The following is a 24,486-nucleotide window of genomic DNA, read 5'->3' on the forward strand; positions in this document are numbered from 1 at the left end:
GGCCCCGCAGCCGCCGTAGGCCGGGACGCGGCCCTTCCCAGCGCCGGGATGTCAAAACGCCGGGGTCCGGCCCCAAAACGCCGCACAGCCCCGCACCGCCCCAGCGGCGGCCTGTGCGGACCGGGAGCAGAGCCGGCTGCCCGCCACTGCCCGGCGGCCCCGGCGCCCTCCGGCCGGCGCCCCACTCCCCGCGCCGCTCGGCGATGCCGCTGCGGTTCTCCACCCGCGGCTGCCGCACTGGACGGGCGAAGGCGGCTGCGCATGTGCCACCAGCGCCTCCCCGCCCGGGCGGGGCGGGAGCCTGAGGGGCAGCGCCGGGGCGGGCCCGGGCCGCCCCCTCCCCACGGGGGCTGTGGGCGCCGCGTCAGGCGGGGTCGCTCGAGGTGGGTCCGGCCTCGGGCGGGGCGGCCTCAGGAGCGTGGACCGGCTCGGCTCGCCTCGCCTCGCCTCGGTTCGGCTCAGCCCAGCCCAGCCTTAGCCCGGCGGCAGCGGGAGGGGGGGAGTGTTTCCCGCGGTCAGGGGGCGCCGGCAGTGCTGGGAAAGGCTGGGAAAGGGCGGTGTCCCTCGGCCGCGGGTCCACCCGCTCCGGCGTCGCCTCTCTCCACAGCGTGGCCGGACGGGCCCTCTGTGGTGTCGTCGGGGAAGGTTGGGATCAGCCCCGCGTGTCTTCTCTGTAAGGGGAACTGCCTGGCTGCAGGGGAGCCCGGCGGGCCGGGGTCGCGGTGGTCGGAGCACGGAGCGCTGCCAAGGAGACGGGCTGAGCATCCCGCCCCTGTGCATTTGTCCCTCCTATTTTAAATCACGTCTATATATAACTTTGAGAATACTCGGGTAGAAAAATAACAAAGCCTTAAAATGGTTCAGGGCCTGGTCACGTAATCACTGTAATAGCAGCAGGAGTAGCGATTTGCCCTAAAGACCATCTCCTGTCTTGCTCACGAGTACCTGGGCTGTTTTCGGGAGCGTACAGAATCACTTTAACAGTGGGCTGCGTGGAGGGAAGCATTAGTCACTGTAGGAAGCAGTAACTGCGTGCTTTGTGACTCAATCTGAACTGGATGGGTCGGCTTCGAAGTGCGGGTCTGAGGGTGCGGCCGTGTTGGTGAGGGGAGGCTGGCGGGAGGCTCTGCTCCCTCGGCACGGGCACTGTGTCATCGGGTGACCCGCAGCGCCAGCGGGGGGAAATCTCCACGTTTTGGCAGCAAATAGTTATTGTAGGTTATTGTAGATATATTGTTATTGTATGTATATATACATATATGTATATAAAATATATATATATAGTTTGGGGTAATGTCTAAGTCTGCCCTTCTTCCGCTAAAGAATAATTAGACAGAGTCTTAGCATGACACTGTAAAATTTCACGTAATTTTCTGGCCAGACTCTTATTTCTTTGTGTTTCAAGTGGATTGTGATTTGATCTGCGTGGAGATTTTTCTATTGCTGTGTGGGTCTGTGTGCTTCTAGCACTTCACATGCACAGTGAGACAAACATCATGATTATTAGGCAAGAGTACTTTACAGTTTTAGTGACATGTATCTATATTTATTGTTGTGGAGGTCAACATTTGAAGAAGTCGTTGCTGAGTATTCGCCATACACTCTCTGGGATGGGATTCCCAAACTGTCATGCATACCACTCATAAGTAGTGCATACCTACCTACAAAACTAGGAGCTGCTGCGGGCAGTACTCAGCAGAGCAGAGGGGAGGAGGAAAGTTGAGAAATCCTTGCTTTAGCAGGCTGATGACTGAAATTCCCTGATCCTCTGCAGCAGAAATAGTAATAATAATACAAAATTAACATACAGGTGCACTTGGGAAGATGTTCTCTATTAAGAAAGACTATATGCTTCATTTTCAACAATTAATATTTGCACATCTTCCTGATTTTTTAATACATTGGAAATAAGTTATATTAGACACTTTACATTATTTTAACTATTTTTTTATATTGCCAATAGAAAATTATTTTAATTCTTCCTGCGTATTTAACAACAAACACCTGAAATTCATAAGCTTTAAAACCTCAAATGATTAGAGCTAAGAAGAAAAAAAGAACTGTGTTCCAGATCCCAATTAATTTGTTTCTTGTATGACTGAGAAAATACGTCAAAATTTTATCAGCCTATAGGAAAACATGTTTAGAAAAACTGTAAGGCCATTATTTACCTATGATGGTATTTTTTGTGGGTGCAGCATTTGTGCCAATGAAACCTATCAACAAACCAAACAAAATCAAAGAAAGCTGTCTTGTGGTAACTGCAGTCAAAGTGGGGTTTCATTTGCTTAGTGCTCTTTAAAGTGAATGCATGAATATAAAATCTAATATAAGTAAGTGCAAAAGAAGACATCACCACCGGTTGCTGGAGTTCTTGTGCCAGTTCTTCTACTTTTGCAAACATGCCAAAATGTCATCTTGTTTATTGCATTGTCGAAGATACCAACAGCCAACATGGAAAACTATTGAAATCTGCTCTAATTGCTCAGTGCAAATAAACAGGAAAACTGAATGAGGAGTCATCCCTTTCTGCTCTGCTCCTGTTTATACATCTTAAAATATTTTAAATAGTGATAATCTTTCCTGTACACAGTCTTTCTGCTGCAGAGTATTTTATACTTTAGTGTTAATTCCAAGTGGAAAGACAAAGTATTAAAACAAGCATCTCACAGATTTTTATTTTTTTACCTTCATTCTCCCTTCCTTTCCCCTCCTTCTAGCCCAAATTAGAATCCCATTTGACTAGTTTTATCCTGTGATTACGTCATAAGCCTGGCTGTTCACTGTCATGTGTCTGGCCATTTTCACAGTGGGTGTACCATGCCTGTAGTCAGCATCAGGCAACAGGAACCAGTTTGACCATTAAGCTGTGAATAATGGTATGGATGGCAGTTGTTGCTAATAGTTCTAACCTTGGGAGATAGTGGAAAGAGTCCTGACTAAAAATTTCATACACCTTTTTCCACTTGTTTTAAGATTCACTTAGCTTCTGAAGAGGCTATGTGCAGAGTAGGAGCCTGTAGACTGATTTCAGGCTAGCACTACATTACACAGTGGTCAGTCTAGAATAACATTTCATGCATAGTTTCTTCCTTCACAACACTTGATGATAAAGGCAAATTAAAATGTTTTAAATTAGCAATACCATGACTGTTTTTGCAGTGCACTGTCTGTAGCCAGACTGGGTGCTAGTGAACAGCCATCTTATCAGGCTTCCTATGGAGGGTAGTAAAAACATTCCTACTTTGGTTGTATGAGGGCAAATCCACAAACACAGCAGTTCACAGCAACTATTCTGCTGAGTAATGCTTCAGTTTTGAGGTTGGAAACAGACTTGGAATAACACTGTGGGAATATTATCTTTAATCGCTGTTATCAAATTTGCCTAATTAAGATGATTCCATCTGTTTTCCTGAGTTTAGAGGATATCAGTCATGATAGAAATGGTTTGGCTGAGGGGAGGGGTGCACCCTGTGGCCTGTAACCTCTGGCAGCGAGGCTGCTTGCATGACTTGATGTGGTGCTGTCAGACTGTCAAAGTACAAACCAAGAACCAGTCATGTCCCAGTGGGATCCCTAAGGAACGTGCTTGTTGACTTCAGCAGGTTTTGTATTACGTATGTGAGGTTGAACAGGTAATCTATAAATCACTGTGTGAGGTTATTACAGCCTAAGGATGACTTATGAAATGGAATTATTGATATTCCAGCCTCTTAAACGATGATATTTTATTAAATATATTTCTTTATAGGTAATGGTAAAACTGTAAGAGCTAAGATATTATATTTTTAAATAGCAATCCAGCTGGCTATAAGCAATCTAGGAGACTCCTGGAGTGTGTAGAGACATTTTCCTGGTCCAGGCATTAGATGAACCAACCAGAAGAGAAGGATTATGGGAGCTGGTGCTTACCAATGCAGATGAGCTTATTAGAGAGGTGAAGATTGGTGGCAGCTTGGGCTATAGTGACCACTCCCTGGTGGAGTTTGTGAGGATTGTGTGCCTGGCAAGGAGCTAAGTCAGGACCCTGAACTTGGAAAGAACAAACTTCCAGTTGTTTAAGGAGTTGGTGAATGAGATTCCCTGGGAAACTGCCCATAGGGACAAAGAAACTGACCAGAGCTGGCAGCTCTTAAAAACACTTTTCTTAAAACTAGGTGATCTTTAAGACCCCATCCAATCCAGGCTATTCTGTGATAATCGAGTGAATGATTGTCTGAATTATTAAAGTTCTTTGGCATTATTACTAACATGCATATATGTAGTTTCTGCAAACTAGGAGTTTTCCCAGAGCATGATTTTGGAAAGGAATGTGTTCTTCCTGTTTTAGGATGATACAAAAGTACAAGAACAGTTACATAATTACTGTCTTTCACATTCTTCTATTAGTTTGTAATCAGAAAGTACTGAGGGGTGAAAACAGTTTACCAACTTTATATATTTTAGTAGTCATGAGCCAAAGGGAAAGCAAAGGTTTGTATGACATTTTACTTGAGTCATCTGTGATTTTTGATACAGTTAAAACTAAAAGAAGAAAAATTGCAGTAATAGCTACTTTAGCTCATTACTGCTACTGAAATCTGCACAACCAAAAAGCTATTCAATGAGAATCAAGTGTGGTACCTAACAGTCATTTCTCTTAATACTTGGACACTACTGGTTTCATTTCCTCAACCTGGCTTTGACCTAATGTTGTTCTGCAAAGGGGGAAAAAAAAATCTATGTCTTCCCCACCCAGTTCCACTGGGTCACCAGCCAGGCAACAAATCTGTGGCAAAACCTCTCACCTCTGTCAAAGCTCAGGACTGGTTGGTTTGTTGTGTCTTTTTCTCTGGCTACTTTGGTGTCTTGTTTTCTGAGATTTTTAAATTTGCTTCTAATTTTGAAAATCTGATTTCCACACTGGCTTCTTTTGTGTTCTTCCCATCTGGTGGAATTGTTCTTGTTCTAGGGGGTTTCAGATGAGCTGTCTTCCCACATATGCTGTGCAGTACTCCCTAATTCCAGGGCTTTTCTTCTTCTTGACATTCCACCATTGCCAGGTTGTCTGTGAAGAAAAAAATACCCTGCTATAACTTCTATTTTTTACTATAAACTTTAAAACGTATGGAAAAGATCCTACCCTCTTTCATTAAGTGAAAGATCTGTACTATACATTTTATGACCATGTAGTGCCTGACGTGTTGTCTAAGGAAAATTCTGGGGGTGATTTTTAATGAATATAACCTTTAAATGGCTTAGCTGCACTGTAAAATAGATGTATGGTGGGAAACTTGCATTCAGAAAAATACTTAGTACAAAAATAAATCACCATGTTATTATTGTTGTTAGATAATGCTTTATTTGCTTCCCAGTTCAGAGGAAAATGGACATGACTCCCATTTTCAAACTGTACATTTGGGTAAAAGAAGTTGAAATCAGTTAGTAAGGCTTTTTTACTAAGTCTGAATGAGAATGAATACAAAATTGGGCACTTTTTCGTGCTGTGAATAGCTTTTTTTGTGCTGCTTCTACATGTGAAGAAAGATCTGAACATTCATAAAAGTTCGTTTGTTTTGAGCATATATATATCATTTATTAGAAGAGCATGAATAGACTTCAGTTTCCCATGTTTTGGCCCTGCTTCCAGTTTTCACTGAAGCTCACGTGTGTCTGAATGAGAGCAGCAGTGAAGAGCAGAGAATGCTATGTTTGAACAGTAAACTTCTGGTATCATTTAATTGCAATGAAATTCTTTTTTTTTCAAAGGGGTGGTAATGAAGATGAATGAGGAAGGGAAAGCAAGGGAATAGCACAGGAGACTATCCAATGAAGTTTTGTTTTTTATGTCTTTGAAACATCATAATCCAAATTTTCACTGATAATTTTAGGAAGTTTCCATTTCCCTTAACTTACTGAGAATTTTCATGTTATTGAGGAATTTTTTTATTACTTTAGGGAGCAGGTGTACATAGCTGGTGTTTAAAAATTAGCTGTGGAAAGTGTATATCAAAGATTTTTATTGTAGCCATTTATGTGTGCATAGTAAGGTCATGCCAACCTGAGTGTATAGAACTCTGTTACATTTAATTCTCTTCTGGTGTAGCTTAATTTGTTTATAATATTTTCTGAGTAGCTTTACATGGTGTTTGCCTTATGATTCATTTGAAAACGTGTTCAAGATAGAAAAATGAATGGGAAGTTTAAGCCATGTACAGAACAATTTGATTTAAATACTCCCCCAATTTTAATATATATTAGAAACATGGGAAGAACAACAATTATTTTAATACTAGCCTTAAACCAAATATGTGTGCATATATATTTAGCAATAAAATCTTGGCTCCAACAAACTTTTTTTTTAAGTTTAGGTTAATTCTATGTGTTGTTCCTATTTTAAATCACTGGTGCTACAGACATGATTAAATATAAGTGTATATATAATAGGTTTTCTGGATTAAAGGTGTTATGCAGTTTATTTGTACTTGAAGAAAAAAAACTGGGTGGTGTCTTTCTTGTAGAAAATTTCAAAAGAGAAATTAAGTACAAAAGTTTATACATCTCTCTGGTTATTCTGTCCTCCTGTGCTATTCTTTGTCTATTATATACATGGCTCCCTTAAAGCCTGGAGTGTTATCTCTGCTATCTCACCTGGGCAGGGAGCAGTCATGGTTCCCCTTGTTGGCACGAAGAATAGAACTGTCCATCATCTTCATGGGTGTTGGAAACAGAGCTCTCTCTTTGTATTCACCCGTGTAGCTGAATATGGATGAAGGAAGGAGGCCCTGACCTTGCTGTTCAGGGCATGTGTGAGCCCCAGTTGTGATGGCCACTGCCCCGGAAGCAGCCTGAGACAGACAAAGTACCCCTGGGACTTGCACTTCAGCACAGTCAGAAAAGTCCCCCACAGTCCAGGGTTTGTTTTGACAGCCACAGTTCAGTTCTTATGGATGATAATTTACTAAAGGAGTGGAGAATCACTTGGGGGCAAGGATGCTAGCAGGCACTGTGTCGAATCAAGGGGATTATTTCATGAAACAACTAAAGTAACACCTGGAGATTTTATACAAAAAGAGAAACTTGCTGGGGTGTATACCTATTCTCTTTGATCTGGCAAGTCTCTGTGTTTGTGTCAAACTCTTTCCTCCTTTTTTATTTGTTCTTAACAGAAATGAAGCAATTGCCAGATTGGAGAATGTAGGGGAACAGAACAGATTTCACTGCAATATGCCAGTGTGTGACACAGATCCAGCTTGTTCAGATGAGTGAGTATTTTGCTATGCATTGGGTAACTGTTGAAATGGGGTACTTGAAAATCTCTGTTGCAGCTGCTAGTCTGCACTTTCAGAAAAGGGAAAAGAAGTAAGACACAGTCACCAAAAGTGCTGGGGAAGCAAAAACAGTCTCAGTAAGAAAGTGTGTTCAAGGTAGAGGGCACACAGCCTTGCTTTATTCTCTTTTACCACCAAGGTCTTAAGTGGTATTGTACTGGTATAATTAGGAATACTGTTCAACTTTTTTGGGTAAAGAGATGAACTGGAGGTGGAATAGTTCAGTAGAAACAAAAAAAAAACCCCAAACCACATGCTATTTATGTTGTAACATGTCATAGGACTTCTAGTCAAAGACAAGAATACCATGGTGGAAATGCTGAACAAACTGATGAACCATTTTTGTTCAGAGTTAGAACAATACAAGTTTTAGATATTTTAAGACTAGGCAAAGGGTAACAAAAAAAGGCTTGGATTACTGCATTGCTCTGATTTTGTTATTTAAGAGAGCCCAGTCCCACAGAAATATCCTCACTGCTGCTAGAGAACAGGTTTCCTGTCTATCAACAGAAGATTAAGAACCATTTGAATGGAGATGCTGTGTCTGTGCTTCTGCTGGCTCTTTAATCTTTAAAGGATGACATGTCATGCTTCCCAGGGCCAACACCCTCTTGTAACCACTGACTCCCTTTATGGCTCCTTGCAGAGCAGACAGTGTCAGTAAGACAGAAGCCTTTTGGCAACCTTGCCTTTTTGCTCCAAGTCCCAGTTCATGCAAACTCTTCAAGAATGGTAAAGTCTTCATACACCCAGCATGTTAGCTGAATTGCAAATAATCTCAGAGGAACTGTGGTTTCATAGAGTTACTTAGTTTTGATTTGTCTTGAACTGTAAGGTAGGTAGAGATATTTGGGGGATAATGTGATCTAGGGGAGAAAACCCAAGTTAGTAAGGAAAATTAGCAGAAACTTTTTTAAGATACTGTGTCGCATGTTTTTTTCTGACCCTTTTCCTTCTAGTGTTTCCTTTGAAATTACCTCACTATATATATTAAGAAAAGTTTGTAATTTATTGATATTGATGATATTTATATACTTTGATTATCTCCTTTAGTTTTGAACTGCTGGGATGTTTATTCCTCATAGGTGTAAGCCTAACCCACCACTTTTCCACCACTTGGGCAACCATCGTAGCCTTCTTGCTTCTTGGCAACTGGCTATTACCTGATAGAGAGCTTCCTTAGCTTGAGCTGAAATCTGGTTTGTGCCTGAAATCTAATTTCTATATATCTTGCTAGTTGCCACAGGAAAGAATATTGCTTTGGCCAGGAACTCTACAAAATGACCTGGTTATAATGGGTCAAGGGCCAAAAAAGAAATGGGAACACTGAAATGGGACTTCTGTGTGCCTCAAAGCTTTGAATCATTTGTTCAAAAACAATACAGAACAAAACCAGCCTGACATAATTTCACATGGAAATCCTGGGCTTCTATTTTGTGAGAATGATGTGTTAACAGCCAGTTTTTTTCACAACCTGGCATTATACCCAGGTCAGCTGAGTTGTATTAAGATTTAGCACAGATTTATTCCACTGAATTGCTTGGCAGATAGAATAAGGAGTGTTTCATATGTATTTCATACAGTCTTCCTTAAAAAGAAAATACACGTCAGTGGAATCTTGACCATACAGCACAAAGTCTCCTTTCACACTGCAGTACTTCAGACTTATTTAATACCCAAGAGTTAGAAAACATATAATGATCTGGAGTGCAAACTTGATAACCACAAATTTTCTTTCAATAAAGCGACTAAAAAACACATGAAGTGCTAAAGTGTTTACCTCATTTAGTGTAAATTTAATTTATTCCAAAACTCAAAAATATATTTAAAAACTTGTAATCTGAATTCTTTTGAACTGGGTATCATGCTGGAATTTTTTGCCGCCAAGTTTGATCCCAGAAAAATAAGGTTTGCATGAAAAGTTCTTGGCAAATCTCTCTTGGAACAGCACAAACAACACTGCTTAACAAGGAGGCATTCATTATTTCTGTCTTGTTACCCTCTGTTATTACAGTCACCAGCTGTAAGGTTACTGGCATCTTTGAATCTTCCCAATAAAAAGCATAGGGAGCAGTCATTCAAGGATGATAGTGAGAAGTATGTTGCATTTTTCAGGTTTGCTTTTGTTTTTTAATAGCCATTGTGCTTTATCAAGAGCTAATGCATTGTCTGCATGTTCTCACAACAAAGTTTAGGAAAGTAACAGTTTCAGAAGGACAAACCTGTTGGTCTCACTTTAGTGGTCTGTGATCCTTGAGTGTGCAACTAAAAAAAGTGGTTTGCCTTTTGAAACTAAAGCCATCTGGTATTTAACTTTTCTGTTTAAAAATGTCATGGATAAATGGCCTTCTTGGTGACCATATATTTCTATTGCATTACAATCCTTTTGGAAAAGCTTTTAACCACAGTTGTAACTTTTCTTGGTAAACTAAGCCACAGCTCTTGTATCCTCTATTTTGCTTAGCAGTCATGTGCATTGCCTTTTTTAGCACCTGACAAAGTTCTGTGCTAGTGAAATTAGTGTAAGGTATGCCACAAGTCTGTAAAATTAGTATCTGAGACCTGCAGTTGTTAGAAAAAAAAATAGCCAGAAGATGTATTTTTTAATTACACTGTTAAGACTGCATGTAATACTCTGCACACAAAGAGTGATGTTTGAGAGCTTCAAAAATCTGGAGGCTAGAGCTCAACAGAAACAGTCACTTGGAGGAGTGGTAAAGGCTGACACCAAGGAAACTTTTGAGATCTGGATTCTGGAGCTGCACAGCCACCAAGGCCGCTGCTGGTAGAAAGTCCAGGAGCTGGAGGGATCCTCTGCTGGAGAAAGGCTGCCAATGGCTTCCTAAGGCAATGGTTACAGCTGGCAGTCACACTGGAGCAGGAGCACCCTGAATTGCAGCAGCAGCAGCAACAAGTTGACTTTTTGGAAGTGTAGTTATAGCCTTTCTTGCTACTGAACTTACAGCTTTCTTGCTACTGTTGCAGCAGCGAGTTGACTTTTTGCAAGTGCAGTTACAGCCTTTCCGTGAACTTTAGTGATTTTTTTGGTGAGGGATTCAACTAGGGCCATTTAATTCTTCATGCAGAGACAGAAGGAGGACTAAATGTAATGTAGGGAAGCATGAAGTCTAAACCCAGTGATTAATACTGGCATAGCTTTTAACAAGAGAACTGATAAATAGTCTGGTTTCTAGCAGCTCTCCTTGTTTTCTGGGCCGTTCTTGCAGCGGTTTCTGTTGCCAAAACTAGCAATGCTGGTAGGAGCTTTAGTAGTTGAAGGAAAATTTTATTAGCCATTTACTCAAAAGGTTTAAGACACAATTTTTTTCTTCAGTTTGTCACACTATTGGATTCTAACTCTATGCTTCTTTCACTCCCTACGAATGCAATGTACCCGCCATGTTTGTTATACTTGCTGATTAATTAGAAAGGTCTTGATCTCTTAAGTTATATGATTGGAAAGAGAGTTTATTTATGTGCAGGTGGCAATGCACATTGGACACAGGTCATCTGGCAAGCTGGAACTTGATGATTCCTGTTGTCTCTTATGGAATTTCTCTTTTTCTCTCCCATCCTTTTGTCTGAGACCCCGAAGGAGGGGGAAAAAAGGGTTTACTTTTAGTAAGTGCCTGTTGTGTGAATGTTATCTTACTGTTACAATAGATGCCAATCTCTTTTGCCTCCAAACAAACTTACTAATTGGAACACAAATATATCCTCTCAGAAAGAAAAAGAGATTAACATGAAAGGAGAGAATTTTTAATTCTTAATTCTAATTATGTTATATTTCAAGATTTATTTAATCTTGTTAATTTCCACCTGAATTCTCTAACGATCTGGGTTATAGTTTGCTGCCTACTGAAGTCCCTGGAATTTGACAATGGTCTTCACAATGTTTTGATCAAATCCTTGTTCTCTAGTCTCATACACCTAACAGAGGTTTCTAAGTTTAAATTAGTTTAAATGATTCTCATACCCTAGAATCATTCCTTTTAATTGCAAAAAGCGAGACTATCTTGTACACAAAGGTTGGTAATTGTATTCACTGTAGTTTTTATAGCTGTGCTAACAGTATGGTGATACTGAATTAGGGAATCCATCAGTTATCAAAGTAAATATTATATGCACTATTTGAGCATATAATCAAATACATTAATTATGTTCATAATTTTTTCATGAATTGCCCTATAGAGTTATTTCCCTATGGACTAGTGGCATTTAATGCTGAAGCTTCAGGGCAGGATTGCTGTTGTTTGTGGTTCTTTTTCTTTTTTTTTTTTTTTAAATTTTATACCTCCTCAGTAATATTCAGATAATTCAGATTTAATTAGATTGTTTTTTAAATTCCAATTTTACCACAGATTTCTGCAGGGACTTCAAACATGTGGCTCTTCAAACAAACAGGGTGCTCCGGAAGCCTGAAAATATTAGTTCAAGTCTTTTTTTTACTGAAGATTTACTTTCAAAAACCTTAGGATCTGCCTGTTTAGATTAAACAAAATTAGAAAAACTAGGCCTCAGAATAAGTATACTGTATGCAATACCTGTACAAAATTAGGACATTTTGCATGAATATGAATTGTCTAGTTAATGGTTAGCCACCATTATTTGTTTTTAGATTATCTGGATTTTTCCTGTGTGGTTCCTTTAAAGCTGTAATTCAGAAACCAGTGGAGTAATTGACTCACTGGTTCCTCCAATCAAAGAACTATTCATTAAATATGCTTTGGGTTAGAGCTGCAGTTGAGTACCTACCTAAAAATCTGCTGAGCAGCTTCAAAATCCCCAAACATTAAAGAAACAGAAAAATATTTGGTTTTATGACATCAGGTGGAGCAGACACAGGCACCAATCCCCAAGTAAACATACTTTGGCTTCCACGCCTCCTGAATGGAAAGACAATCTCCCTCCTTTTCACCCAAGCAGTGGATGTTGTCTTAACTCCATTTATATGTACTTAAGTGTGGAACACTTGAAAAAAAATAAACCCAGAGAATATTTTTTTATTCTTTAATTGTTATCTTCATAAACTTAATGTTCTTCATCCATTATAATGTTATAGAACAACAACATCAAGGCTCTGGAATTCCCTAGTTTATAATAATGTAACACAGGATACATATTGAGATATTTAAAATAATTAATAGCTTAAAGAAAACCCAAAGCTATTCCTTTAAATGTGATTTTAGACGCATTTTAATTGTCAGATCTGTCAGTTCTGGCACTTGCCACTTGAGGGAGTGATGCACGAGGTGCTGGTTGGATTCCAGTTTGAGTCCATTCTCAGCAGATTTGCATACACTAGGAGCTCACTCGAAGTAGAAAATTCAGACATTGAGTGAAGATATTTTGGCTAACAAAGGAAACCTAAAATGCTCTGTATTAAAATGTTTTGGACACTTACTCTTTGGGATGGTTTTATCTGTTCCTCAAATCCCTGTGTGGAACTTGAGAAGACCTTGCATGCCAGAGGTGTGGAGAGGTACACAGAGCTTTGGTTCTGGGACTATTTGGTTCAGGTTGGAATTAACGGGGTCGCTCTGGGCGGTATCGCTGTGGAGAGCCGAGGTGGATGGTACAGGCAGACAGCTCTTTGCAATCCTTGTGATGCTGTCTCTGAATTAGTATGTGGAATGCCTGTTTCTTACGGATTTACTGTGCCTGGGAGGAGAGGGATTTCAGTCTCCTGCTTTAATCCAATCTTGTTTCACTGAATTATTTATTATTTGCAAGTGATGGGAAAGGTTGATTCGTGGTTCTAAATGAAGTGTGTGATATGTTATAGGGCAAATGGCTGCTTTTAAACTGAGGACAGGAATCCTTTCTGTATATTTGTTATATAAACCTGAGTGAATATGAAAAAATCTTCCTGATATAATTTAAAATAGACCAAAAAGTGGGATACTCACTATTAATAATTTGTGCTTGAGTTATTGTTTTCATTTTTTCTTTGACTTTTAATCAATAGTTACTGTCTTTGTTATTTTAACAGAAATTTGCACGAAGTTCGAAGTTGAAATAATCTCTTGCTGTATGTTTATGTCGTAAATCTGTCAGTATGTATTGGTCTTTTGTACACGTGGGGTCATGTGTGCGTTGTTACATTTCTGTAGCTCCTAATATTTACTTCAGAAGTTACTCTGAAGAGACATTTTAATTATATGAGGACTATATTTGTACAGAGGTTTCTAACAACAAAACGTTGTAGCTTCCTGAACATCTATTGTACACATGCAACATAGGCAAGATGAGAATATTGTGAAGTGCTGGTGTTTTACCTACTCAATTAAATAACAATGTGATCATACAAAATAAAAATGCTACCTTGCTGCCCTGGAGACCTTAATGTTTTCCTTTATGACAACCCCAGATAAATTGTCCAGAATGAGCAAAAATTACTGTCTATAATTGCTCATGATTTTTTAACAGGACTTAAATCCACCTTTATTCTGCCAGTTCTTGAACTAACTAGTTTTTAGGAGGAAAAATACCAAGACAAGCCCCTTAGTTGCATATCTGAGAGCTTATTTTCTGGGACATTTCGTGTACTCTAAAGGTACAAAAATTGGAAAATCGTATTAAAATGCCATCCACCTCAGATCTGATTAGCAGCACCAAGAGCTGAGAGGATGGAAATAAAATTCACCAAGGCACCTCTTACTCTTACATATTTCATCATTCTGAAAGAATGCTTAGGCAAGGGACTGAACTAGAATGTTTATGCTTTTTCCCAGGAAAAAAACCAATTTATTCAGTGAGCTCACAAAGTACAGTATCTGTTTCAGAAGAGGTTTTGTTAAATCTATACTGATTAACTTTTCCACGTAAATAAAGAATAACCTACTCCATTCTGAGGAAGCTTGCACTCCTTTTCTGTGGTGAACACTTTATAAAGCATGTTACGATTTTTGTTGGAAGAAATAATGAACTATCAGTAGCTGTCCAGCCTTTATGAGCCACTCAAGGTACAGTAGCTCTATTGGTACGTGTTCATTAGTCATCTCTTTGTCAGACTGTTGAGTCTACGTAGTTGTTTCTTGCATGGAAGCCCTTTCATGCCTCTAAATATCCATGGAGTCCTTTTCTAAAACTTTTTTTCAATCTCTACTGCAGTCTTTCTCACTCAAGAAGACAATTTCCTACAAAGTAACTTTGTTTTTTCTGGCTACTGTTACACACTGAAAAAATAGAAAGAGCTGATACATATAGGATTGTTTGCATTTTTGTTCATGGGCTCTATAGGGTATGAAACATCTCGTATCATATTACATATTGTTGAAATGCAATACTGTTGCTTTGTTTAGCAAATGATGTTTTGAATTCCAGGAAATGACCTTGTAAAAATGGAAGTAAGAGAAGGAAATACACTTCTGTTAGGGAGGGAAAATGAAGGAAAGAAAGTTAGTGCAAACAAAGGGGAATGACAGAGGCTGAATCAGAGAAAGGTGGAGATTTTCACTGGAATGTATGGAGTGTGGGTGGAAGGTGCCTGACAGTTTTTCAGTCTAGTGATGCCCACTTTCCAAATGTTCAATTATATTTTCAATTTTGGCAGTTAATTAAAAATGCCAAAGAGACCAAACCCCCTTATTTGCACTTTGTACCGCTACCTTTGAAGCAAACTACTACAGAAAAATCCGGGGTACTTTAAGATAAACCATATTTCATGTGTGACTGGACTTGAATGTTGTAGAATGCTGTAGACAGCTGCTTGAAAGCCCCCAGCTTCGTGTCTGTGTTTTCACCCTCCTCTCATTGGCTCCTCTGACTGGTCCTCTGGACTGCCATTAAGTTGTGCTTCCAAAGGGGCTGTTAGGATCTATGGATTTTCTCTTCAGCAGGAAATGATGATGGTGGTAGTCACCAACAGAAGTAATGAAGCAGAAATGGAATTCCCCATCAGTGTGGATGCTTTCAGCTTAATGGGATTAATGTTGGAAGAGAGCAGGGAGGTAAGGTTTAGGGCATCTAGAGTGGCTGGGAGTATATCAACCCAGAGAGCTCCTGCAGGATATCTCTGTCATGTACCAAATCATTTATGGTCATAGGGTAAACTTTAACTTTGGGAATACTCTGGTCCTCCTGTCTGTACTCAAACCCAGGATCTGTACAGACACAGTGATGCCACCTATACAGGTCTTGCGCCAGAGGGCTGCGCAGCACTGTGTTGCTAAATGTGGAATATGTGCAATTTTTGTAAGAAAGGTTGTTCTCTGTTTGATCTTTACATACTTTCAAGCCTAATAATTAACAAGAAGGGAAATTTAATCTGTGAAAAAAAGAGCAGCTAACAAGTAAGCTCTAAGTGATGTCCAGGTGTTAGAAAAACAAATTACTTGTTGGTAGAATTGCCTTGTCAAGATTTAGGGCTTGACATGCTCCACTGATCTCAGACCTATGGGGAGGTTGGCAAAACCTGGGAAGAAGGATGTCCACTGATACTGGACAACAAGAATGCAGGATTTACAGCCCACAAGGCCATTCACCAGAATTCCCAAGATAAGGAAGAAACTAATAAAGACAACTCAGCAACTGTGCTGAGTCAGCTCCAACTGGGTAAAAGGTAATTGTGGCAGGGGGAGATCACGGCCGCCGGCTCATGGCCCACCAAACCAAAAAAGAAAGACTGAGCATGCAGACTAATTAGCATGAGGAGGGAATCATTAACAATAGAAGATAGAATTCTAATAAATAAGAGAACGATGTAACTTGTAGCCAAGGAACACTAATTTCTTTGTCGGCTAAAATGTATAAATAGTAAAAAGCTTTGATAGTTGGCGCGCTTGATTTGTGGAATACCACCACGAACCCAGGCTTCTGCAACTCTGAGATAATCAGTATCTCTCTCGAGTGTGTAATTACTGGCTTGTTGCACACGGGGCAACGAATGCGATTTTTGTGGGTAACAAACGCGACTGCAGGCCCCGAGCGCAGGCCGACCCCGGCAGCAGCAGCAGCTCCGGGAGCTGCGGCCCGCCCCTGTTGCCGGTGAAGCGCGCAGGCCCGGCCGCCCGGCCGCGGGGCCCGCCCGCGCCGCTGCCCGGCCCGCCGGGGGCTGTGGGCGGGAGCGGCCGCCGCCATTTTGTGCGGGAGGCGGTGCGCGGCCCGGCGGCAGCGGTTCGTGAGCCGGGGGGGCCGGGGCCGGACTCCGCCTGCGGCGGCTGGGCGGGCTGGGCGGTGGGCGCGGTTGTCTGGCAGAAAGGATCCCGCGCCGCCTTGTTCTCCCGTGGGGTGGGGGGCTCTTGCCAGAGAGCAGGGCTGGGAGAAGCTGCCGTGCTGCCCGGGGTCCCCGCGGGTCCCTCCCGAGCAGCGCGTCCGTCAGCCCGGCACTCTGCGTGAGCGTTCCCCCGCCCGAGAGGTTGCTGAGCTTGCCGAGAGGTTTGTTCTGGGAGATTCTCATGAGGCGCGAAAAATGAAATGGTGAGATTTGGCTTCTGGGCCGGGAGCGCGGAGGAGCAGCGGCCCCCGGCACCCGCGGTCAGCCCGCGGAGCTCTGCGGGCCGGCGCTGCTGCCGCGACCTCGGGATTGCCCCCAGTTACACAAACACAGCTGTCTGTACACACAGACATAGCTTGGTGTATTTTTTAAAAACTAGTGCAAGAAGAAGTTCGTAGGGACTGGTAGACACAGTGCAATTTATTCAGAATAAAATTGCCGTATTTGGTGTACTTTTTATACTAATTGTATGATAGCAAACGATTGGTGATCGTATCTGATGCTTTCGAAGTTTCAGAATATAAAAGTTACGGTATTTTCAGAATATATATATTTCAGAATATAAGAGTTATGGTATTTTTGAACACTTAATTTGTCTCTCGTATTACGGTATATATTTGGCAAATTGATAATGTGAGTCTTTGCTTGTTTTTGGACAGCTTGAACAAGAAGAGCTGGACTCTAAGCAGATCTCAAAAGTTTGCAGCTTTGTAATTATAAGTGGACTTTAAAAAGAACAAGAAAAAGAGTGATCTTACACGGGTCCTGTATTGAATTTTACATTCTTTACAAAACTGATTGTTTTATTTGGTTTAGGTTGGTTGGGCTTTTTTTCCCATAGCTTAGAAGAATGCTTGCATCTGTGGTTTCATCTTAGAAGTAGGAACTCCAGGGATTTAAATATAACTGACTCTCAAAATGGATAAATTTCCACACAGTAAAAAGCAAAGTTTTTACTCAGTTGCAAAGGCCTAGTACTGACAATTAACTGTAGATAGATCTCTATATTCTATGCTTCCACTGTTGTTTTAAAATACTTCTTGGCATCAACATTGTTAAGGTCAAGATAATTTTGAAACAAGGCAGTTTCTGGATCTTTTCAGGGATTGAGAGTAGGTTTCTGTGTTTGCCAATATTTGCTAGATTTTCTTTTTTTGTTTGTGGTAACAGTAAAATGTCCCTTTTTCAATAGTAGTCGTTTCTAACAACTGTAACCATTTTCTTTCTAGTGAACTGAAGCATGTTTCTACCACGATCCGTTAAAGTCAAGAGGACTCCTGATGAGGACAGAAGTTGTACAGCTAAGAAACATAAACTGTCTTCTGGAGGATCTTTGCTAGAGGAGACCACTGAGTTCCAGGACTGTAAGTCAGTTGGAACAGAAACTTCTGCTTCAACATACAATTTGAGTGAAACTGTACAAGAACATACAGAACCTGCAGCTGCAGACCTTGGTGTTGCTAATACACCTTTGGGAAAGGACAACCAAAATACTGACGAAGATGGTTCTTTGGAAGAACCCATAAAATCCTTCAGCAAATCCCAGCGCTGGGCAGAGCCTGGAGAGCCTGTGTGTGTTGTGTGTGGCCGCTACGGGGAGTATATCTGCGATAAAACAGATGAAGATGTTTGTAGCTTGGAATGTAAAGCCAAACACCTTCTACAAACTCAAGCAAAGGAGAAGCAGCTAAGATCTGATCAATGCACAGATTCGCAAGCAGAAGCTCACCTGCTTAATACACCTTATTTCTACAAAGATCATTCCTTTATTTTAGGTTTGCAAGATGAGCAGGTTGAGAACCTTAAACTCCAGCTGGGTATTGCTGTCCAGGGCCAGCAAGTTCCAAGACCTATTGTAGAGTTTGAACACTGTGGTTTTCCTGAAACTTTAAACAATAATTTAAAGAATTCTGGCTATGAAGTCCCAACTCCCATCCAAATGCAAATGATCCCTGTTGGACTGTTAGGGAGGGATATTCTGGCTAGTGCTGACACGGGCTCTGGAAAAACAGCAGCTTTCCTGCTTCCTGTTATTATGAAGGTTTTGAAAGAGGTAATGAAACTTTGGGTAGTTAGGGAAAGCAGTTTGCAAATTTGTCTCTTGGATTCCCAGTGTAATGGAGACTGTGATTGCAGCGGTTTTCATGAACATTCAATGATTTATTTGACTTTTGATTGATAAAGCATTTGGTTCTTGGAGGGGGGAGGTGCTGATTATTTTTAGTGAAATTGAATGTTTTTTCACTTTGGTCAGATAAAGCAATTTTATCAATATTATCTATTACACAGTTCCTCCTTGTTGAGAAAGTTAATTAAATATTGTGGTAAACTTCCTAAATGACTTAAAATAGAAAGTGAAAGTAATTCCAGTCCCTCTGTAAGTTCTTCCTGTATCTTCATATATCAGATGGCTCGAAGACAGTTGCTGGCATTTGCGTAATTTCACAGAGTAATTTCTCTTGGAATATGTTTGGTTGACTGTCAAAAAACTACAGGAATTTGGGGTAATAAAATTTCTGAAATCCTCTAGTTACACAGTCTCCCCTTTGATAGTGTGGGAAAAAGAGTTAAGAAAACTTCTGTTTTGTAAAGACATTAATGTATGATTAGAAGCAATGGCAAATAGTATTCTGTACCTTATGTGTGGTTCAGAATTGTTTTTTGCTTTAGTTGTTTTATTCAAAAAGAGATGCATAAAAATATATCAGAGAATTCTGGACCTGATTCTAGTGATGCTTTGCACTGTTTAGATACCTTTATAGCTACATGTATATATACACACAAATGTGTGTAAACCTTTTCAAATGAATAATTGAAAGATGATTTAAGTAACTCTTTTATTCTTCAAAGTACTCCAGCATTAGTTTTAAGAAAGAAAGCATTATGTAGAAGTATGTAAGTGTATTACACTCCAATAGTTCCCCTGTTTGATTATCATTAAAGTCTGCAAGACAGATATATGTTTATAATAACAGGCTCAAAATTGGAACCTCAGTGAAAAGTATGTCTGTACACAGTCTTTCCAATTCTTCATCTTCACGGTAAAGGACAAGTTAAAGTATATATCAAGAATTAATTTTATTTTGCTGTTAAAAATAGTTCTCATTTTTAATGTAAAAGATTACTTTGGGAAATTTGAAAGCTTTTTGTCTAAATAATAAAGCAATTCCATGTTAATCCGATTTTTTTGTCTCCTTTCTAGACAGAAACTCCATCTGCCCTTATTTTGGCACCAACAAGGGAGCTGGCAATTCAGATAGAGAGACAGGCGAAGGAGCTGATGGCTGGGTTACCCAACATGAGGACAGTTCTGCTGGTGGGAGGTTTGCCCCTGCCCCCACAGCTGCACCGGCTCAAGCAGAGTGTGAAGGTGAGTGCTGACTGAGTGTGGAGAGCTACATTGTCATATTCACAGAAAAGAAAGATGTTACTGGTGACATGTATGAACACACAAAGATGGCTTTCTCCTAAGTCTGTGCTACTGAAACATTTTTTACCTCCTGAAAATTTTACAGTTACACAGTTTTTAAAAAACATTTTGACTTCTGATTAAACATCTAATAGCTTTTTTTTTGTTTGTTTTTAGAATATTTAATGTGTGATATTGCTGGTTTCAAAGACTGAAATACGCCAGTATTTTAGACAAGGAGTTGTAATTGACAGCAAAAAGTAGTTTGTTTTTCATGCAGATTTTATTGTGTGTAACTTAGACACTTCCATTAGAGCTTTAAAAGGTCCATTTCCTTTTAAGTCTTCATAATTTATAAGTTTTCTAAAAGTTTTATGACTTACTTGAATGCAAGTAATTTCACTAATTACTGCTGTTATTATGTATGTGCTGGAATTTTACAGTTTTTCTAGGATGGTCCTCTGTTCTTTCATGGAGTTTCTAACTCCTGTGGGTTTTTTCCTCCTTTTTTTTTTTTTTTTTTTTTTTAGGTGATAATAGCAACACCTGGAAGACTTCTTGAGATTTTAAAGCAAAGTTCTGTTCAACTGCACAGTATAAAAATTGTTGTGGTGGATGAAGTAAGTTCTTATTTATCAAAGCTTTATTATCTATACAGAGGTGCTGGAAGAATAGTGTGAGTGGCTAGTCCATCTGATTAAACATACAGGGTGTTTGTTATAAAAATACAGTGTATTTCTTAAGAGACAGTTTTATTTTTTGACACAGTTTGAGGTGTGTTTAAACAACATATGTTCTATTGCTGTAAAAGATTTAGGTACCTGACAGGATAATACTGTTAGACCAGTGTGAACCATTTGTTTTTAATTTTCTCACTTAGCTTTTTTTCTGACTGTAAATACTCCTGCATTTGGATTGTTACATGCCAGTCACGCACATTATGGTTCTTCTGTCAATTCAAAGTTCAGGATCCTGCTGTTCATGGAAGGAATGTGGTACAAATGTAATATTTTTCATTTAGGTGGATACCATGTTAAAAATGGGTTTCCAGCAGCAAGTGTTGGATATTTTGGAAGATATCTCTCATGATCATCAAACCATACTGGTGTCAGCCACGATTCCAGTGGGCATTGAGCACTTAGCAAATCAGCTTCTGCACAATTTTGTAAGAATAACAATTGGAGAAAAGAATCTGCCGTGTTCCAATGTTCGGCAAATTATCTTGTGGATAGAAGAACCATCTAAAAAGAAAAAACTGTTTGAAATACTAAATGTAAGTTTAATATTTTTCTCATAAGAGCAGTTTATAAAATGATTCATGTCTTTCCACATCTCTGTCAGGTTCTCATCTCATGGTCAGGAGAAATCGAATCCATGCTGATGGTGAACAGCCGATGGTTGTAATACCTTTTTAAATAAGCTATTTAATTTTACAGGACAAGAAGCTCTTCAAGCCTCCAGTGTTGGTGTTTGTGGACTGTAAACTAGGAGCAGATCTGTTGAGTGATGCTGTTCATAAGATTACAGGATTGCAGTGCACAGCTATGCATTCTGAAAAGTCTCAAGTGGAAAGAACAGACATATTACAGGTTTGTGCCTGCTAAAGATAAAGGTGTTTTGGTAGATTTCAAATGGCCTTTTTTTTAAGTGTGGCTTCATTTGAGTGACTGAAGTCATAATTGACTGCTTTTCTGCAGTAATACCTGAGGTATTGCTGGGGGAGATGAGAGACAGATGGGACTAAGCAAAACTGTAGATAATAATCCCATTTTTAAATGTAGGTAAATACAGAGACTGTTTCACAGATTATTTGAAATGGGAATTTAAATAAGCATTTAACTGTAATTGATGATTTTTGCAATTAAAACTGCGGGTTTGATCTCTCTTTGTTACCTCTGTGGATTATATTCCTGTCTAAACCAAGAATACAGGGAGCCATTCTCTCTTCTACAGTAGAATAATGCCACTGGGTTTATTTATCTCCTATGCTTAGAGAGGTTCAAAATACAAATAAGGAAAAAAGAATTAATTTTTGTTTGTTTCTCCCTTGCCAGGGATTACTTCAAGAGAAGTATGAAGTTATAGTAAGTACTGGAGTCCTTGGACGAGGGCTTGACCTTGTCAATGTCAAACTGGTGGTGAATTTTGATATGCCTTCAACTATGGATGAATACGTACATCAGGTAAATTAATAAATACATTGCTAATGCTTTATTTGAAAAGTATGTTGAAATATGACATCCACCTGTGGAAATTTAAATTCAAATGTAAACAGAAATATCATTTTCCTCTTCAGAATATTGTTTTTATAGGAAAGGAAAAAATGGTGCTGGATATGTCTTCCATAAGTTTCCCATGTAAATCACTCAAATCTAGAATACTGTTCTTATTATACCCTGTATTAAGTTACTAAAACATAGAAGAGCATCTTTAAATAACTTACTTTTGCAGTATTGTTCTTTCTGTTTTGTACACTCTTGTATCATTTTGTGTCTATAGAAAACAAAGTTTACAATTTTTTTTATTGTGTGAAGAAAGGTCAAATACTCCTCTTGCAGCTGCAGCTCATGGACAGTGCGGGATATACATTAATAGTCAGGAAAGCAGTCACTAACTTGATTTCTCCCCCTCTTTCTAGTCAAGCATCTCCTCTGATATTTTTTTTCTGTGGATTTCCTGCTTTAGAAAAGATGATCTGTGCATTGAACGTGTGAGTGCATTTATATGCACAGTCCCCAGCCCTAGTTTAGCTGGCACGTCAAGAGAACTCATTCTTGCCCTCTTTGTGGCATTAGGAAGACACAGTGCTACTGTGTGCAGTTCTGAGAATATCAGCTATGGGAAAAGCCAACAAACTGGCGGGAGTCCAGGTGAAGTCAGGGGGCTGGTGCATGTGACGCTTGAGGACGGGCTGAGGGAACTGGGCTTGTTTGGGCTGCACTAGAGACTTAATTGCTGTCTTCCATTTGGGTGGTTACAGAGGAGACAGAGCCAGACTCTCCTTGAAGATGCCCGGGGAAAGGACAGGAGCCAACAGTCATAACTTGCTACAAGGGAAATTAATGGCCTCATAGGAGGAGGAAAAAATTTTCGCAGTGAGGGGAGTCAGGCAGTGGAAGAGGCCAGAGGGGTGATGGTACCTTTGTGCTTAGAGACACTTGAAATAAGGCCTTGAGGGAACTGATCTGACTTTGAAGTAAACTTTGTTCCAAACAGATAAGAAGGACCTCTGGAAGTTATCCACTGTAATGAACTCCTCAAGTATTCTGTGTTATTAACAACTGCAGTACTTCCCTCTTATTTTTAATTATCTTTCTGCTAAAGTTTCAAGCATGTATTAAGTAAATAAAAATGTTTTTTCCTAGCATCAAAACTATACCAATATGAACATATTAGCTGTTCCTAAATAGAGAGTCTTTGTAGATTCTTTTCTAATTTGTTCAAGCATTTTAGATAATATTGGTAAATAATTTAAAGGACATTGAAAGTAAGGGCATTTTTGTAGACATGCTGGTGCATACTGTGCTTGATGTATGTGGCATCTCTATAACACAGATTTTTTAAAAACCCTTTCTTTGGATCAGATCTACTGTAGGCCTTTGCCCATAGTCTGTACCTCATATCTCGGTATCAGTATTGGACTTCTGCTGTGTCCCATAAACAAGTCACAATTATAGATGCATTTCAGCTACAGCTTCAGATCTACATATCCTGAATTCAGGAAGTTTATTGTAAGTAGCTTTGTGCTTAGAGGTGAGATAGGGATTTGGCCCTGTTGCTTAGGTTTACTTGCTGTTTCATAACAAAATCATAAACTTCTAAGACTATTTGAAGGACTTCCATTTAATAATGCTAACTTAAAATGAATTTATGCTTTTTCAGGTTGGAAGAGCAGGGAGATTGGGTCACAGTGGAACTGCAATTACTTTTATCAATAACAACAGCAAGAAGCTCTTTTGGGATGTTGTGAAGAGAGTAAAACCCACAGGCACCATTCTTCCCCCACAGCTGCTTAATTCCCCATATCTGCATGACCAGAAAAGAAGGGAACAACAGAGACTTAAACAATTACAGAGTAGCCTTGTAACAGGAGATAATATTATGGACATTATTAAAAAACACAACAAAAATAATTCTCAGAGGTAATAAAGGCATATTTATAGTTATGTAATTACAATAAAGAATGATTAAAAAGAAATATGAAATGTTGCCTTGTATATTGCATTTTTAGAAAAAATTTGTACCTTTTTTAGGGAGTCTCATTTTTATCTCATCTTTATTTTGAAATAGTGCCCATTGTGTGCTTAAATTACAGTAGTACCTAGTAAAAGTACTCTGTAACCCTTTTTCACAGCTAGTAGTCTTTGATCTTACTTTCAAAAAAAAAAAATTAGTGGCAGATTAGCCTCCCCAAACCTCTGAAAATCTCATTCTGTTAGTTTAAATAAAATCTTCCACTGGGAATATTTCTCCAAGTCCTCAGTATGCTTTCTTGGGGTTTCTTAGGAACATATATGCAAGTTTTGTTTGTAAACTTGTTTGTACTGAAA

The 24,486-nt window shown here is 39.6% G+C and overlaps 1 protein-coding gene across 7 annotated transcripts; it reads left to right on the plus strand.

Annotated features, from left to right (window-relative positions):
- The first annotated feature begins 292 nt into the window (after window positions 1-292).
- Window positions 293-24,400, plus strand: DDX59 (DEAD-box helicase 59). 7 transcript variants are annotated; one of them, XM_039555722.1, is made up of 9 exons: window positions 293-383; window positions 7,149-7,244; window positions 17,757-18,580; window positions 19,730-19,897; window positions 20,467-20,556; window positions 20,958-21,209; window positions 21,373-21,525; window positions 21,991-22,119; window positions 23,819-24,400. In XM_039555722.1, the coding sequence occupies exons 3-9, from the start codon at window positions 17,768-17,770 to the stop codon at window positions 24,080-24,082; spliced, it is 1,869 nt and encodes a 622-aa protein (XP_039411656.1). In that variant the 5' UTR covers window positions 293-383; window positions 7,149-7,244; window positions 17,757-17,767; the 3' UTR covers window positions 24,083-24,400. The 7 variants fall into 7 exon arrangements, with proteins under 7 accessions (XP_039411656.1, XP_019147373.1, XP_010407564.1 ...); XM_019291828.2 differs by lacking the exon at window positions 293-383 and adding an exon at window positions 456-673; XM_010409262.3 differs by lacking the exon at window positions 293-383 and having other exon boundaries at window positions 6,615-7,244.
- Window positions 24,401-24,486: the final 86 nt, after the last annotated feature.

Source organism: Corvus cornix, chromosome 8 (genome assembly GCF_000738735.6).
Source record: "Corvus cornix cornix isolate S_Up_H32 chromosome 8, ASM73873v5, whole genome shotgun sequence".
Lineage (NCBI taxonomy): Eukaryota > Metazoa > Chordata > Aves > Passeriformes > Corvidae > Corvus > Corvus cornix.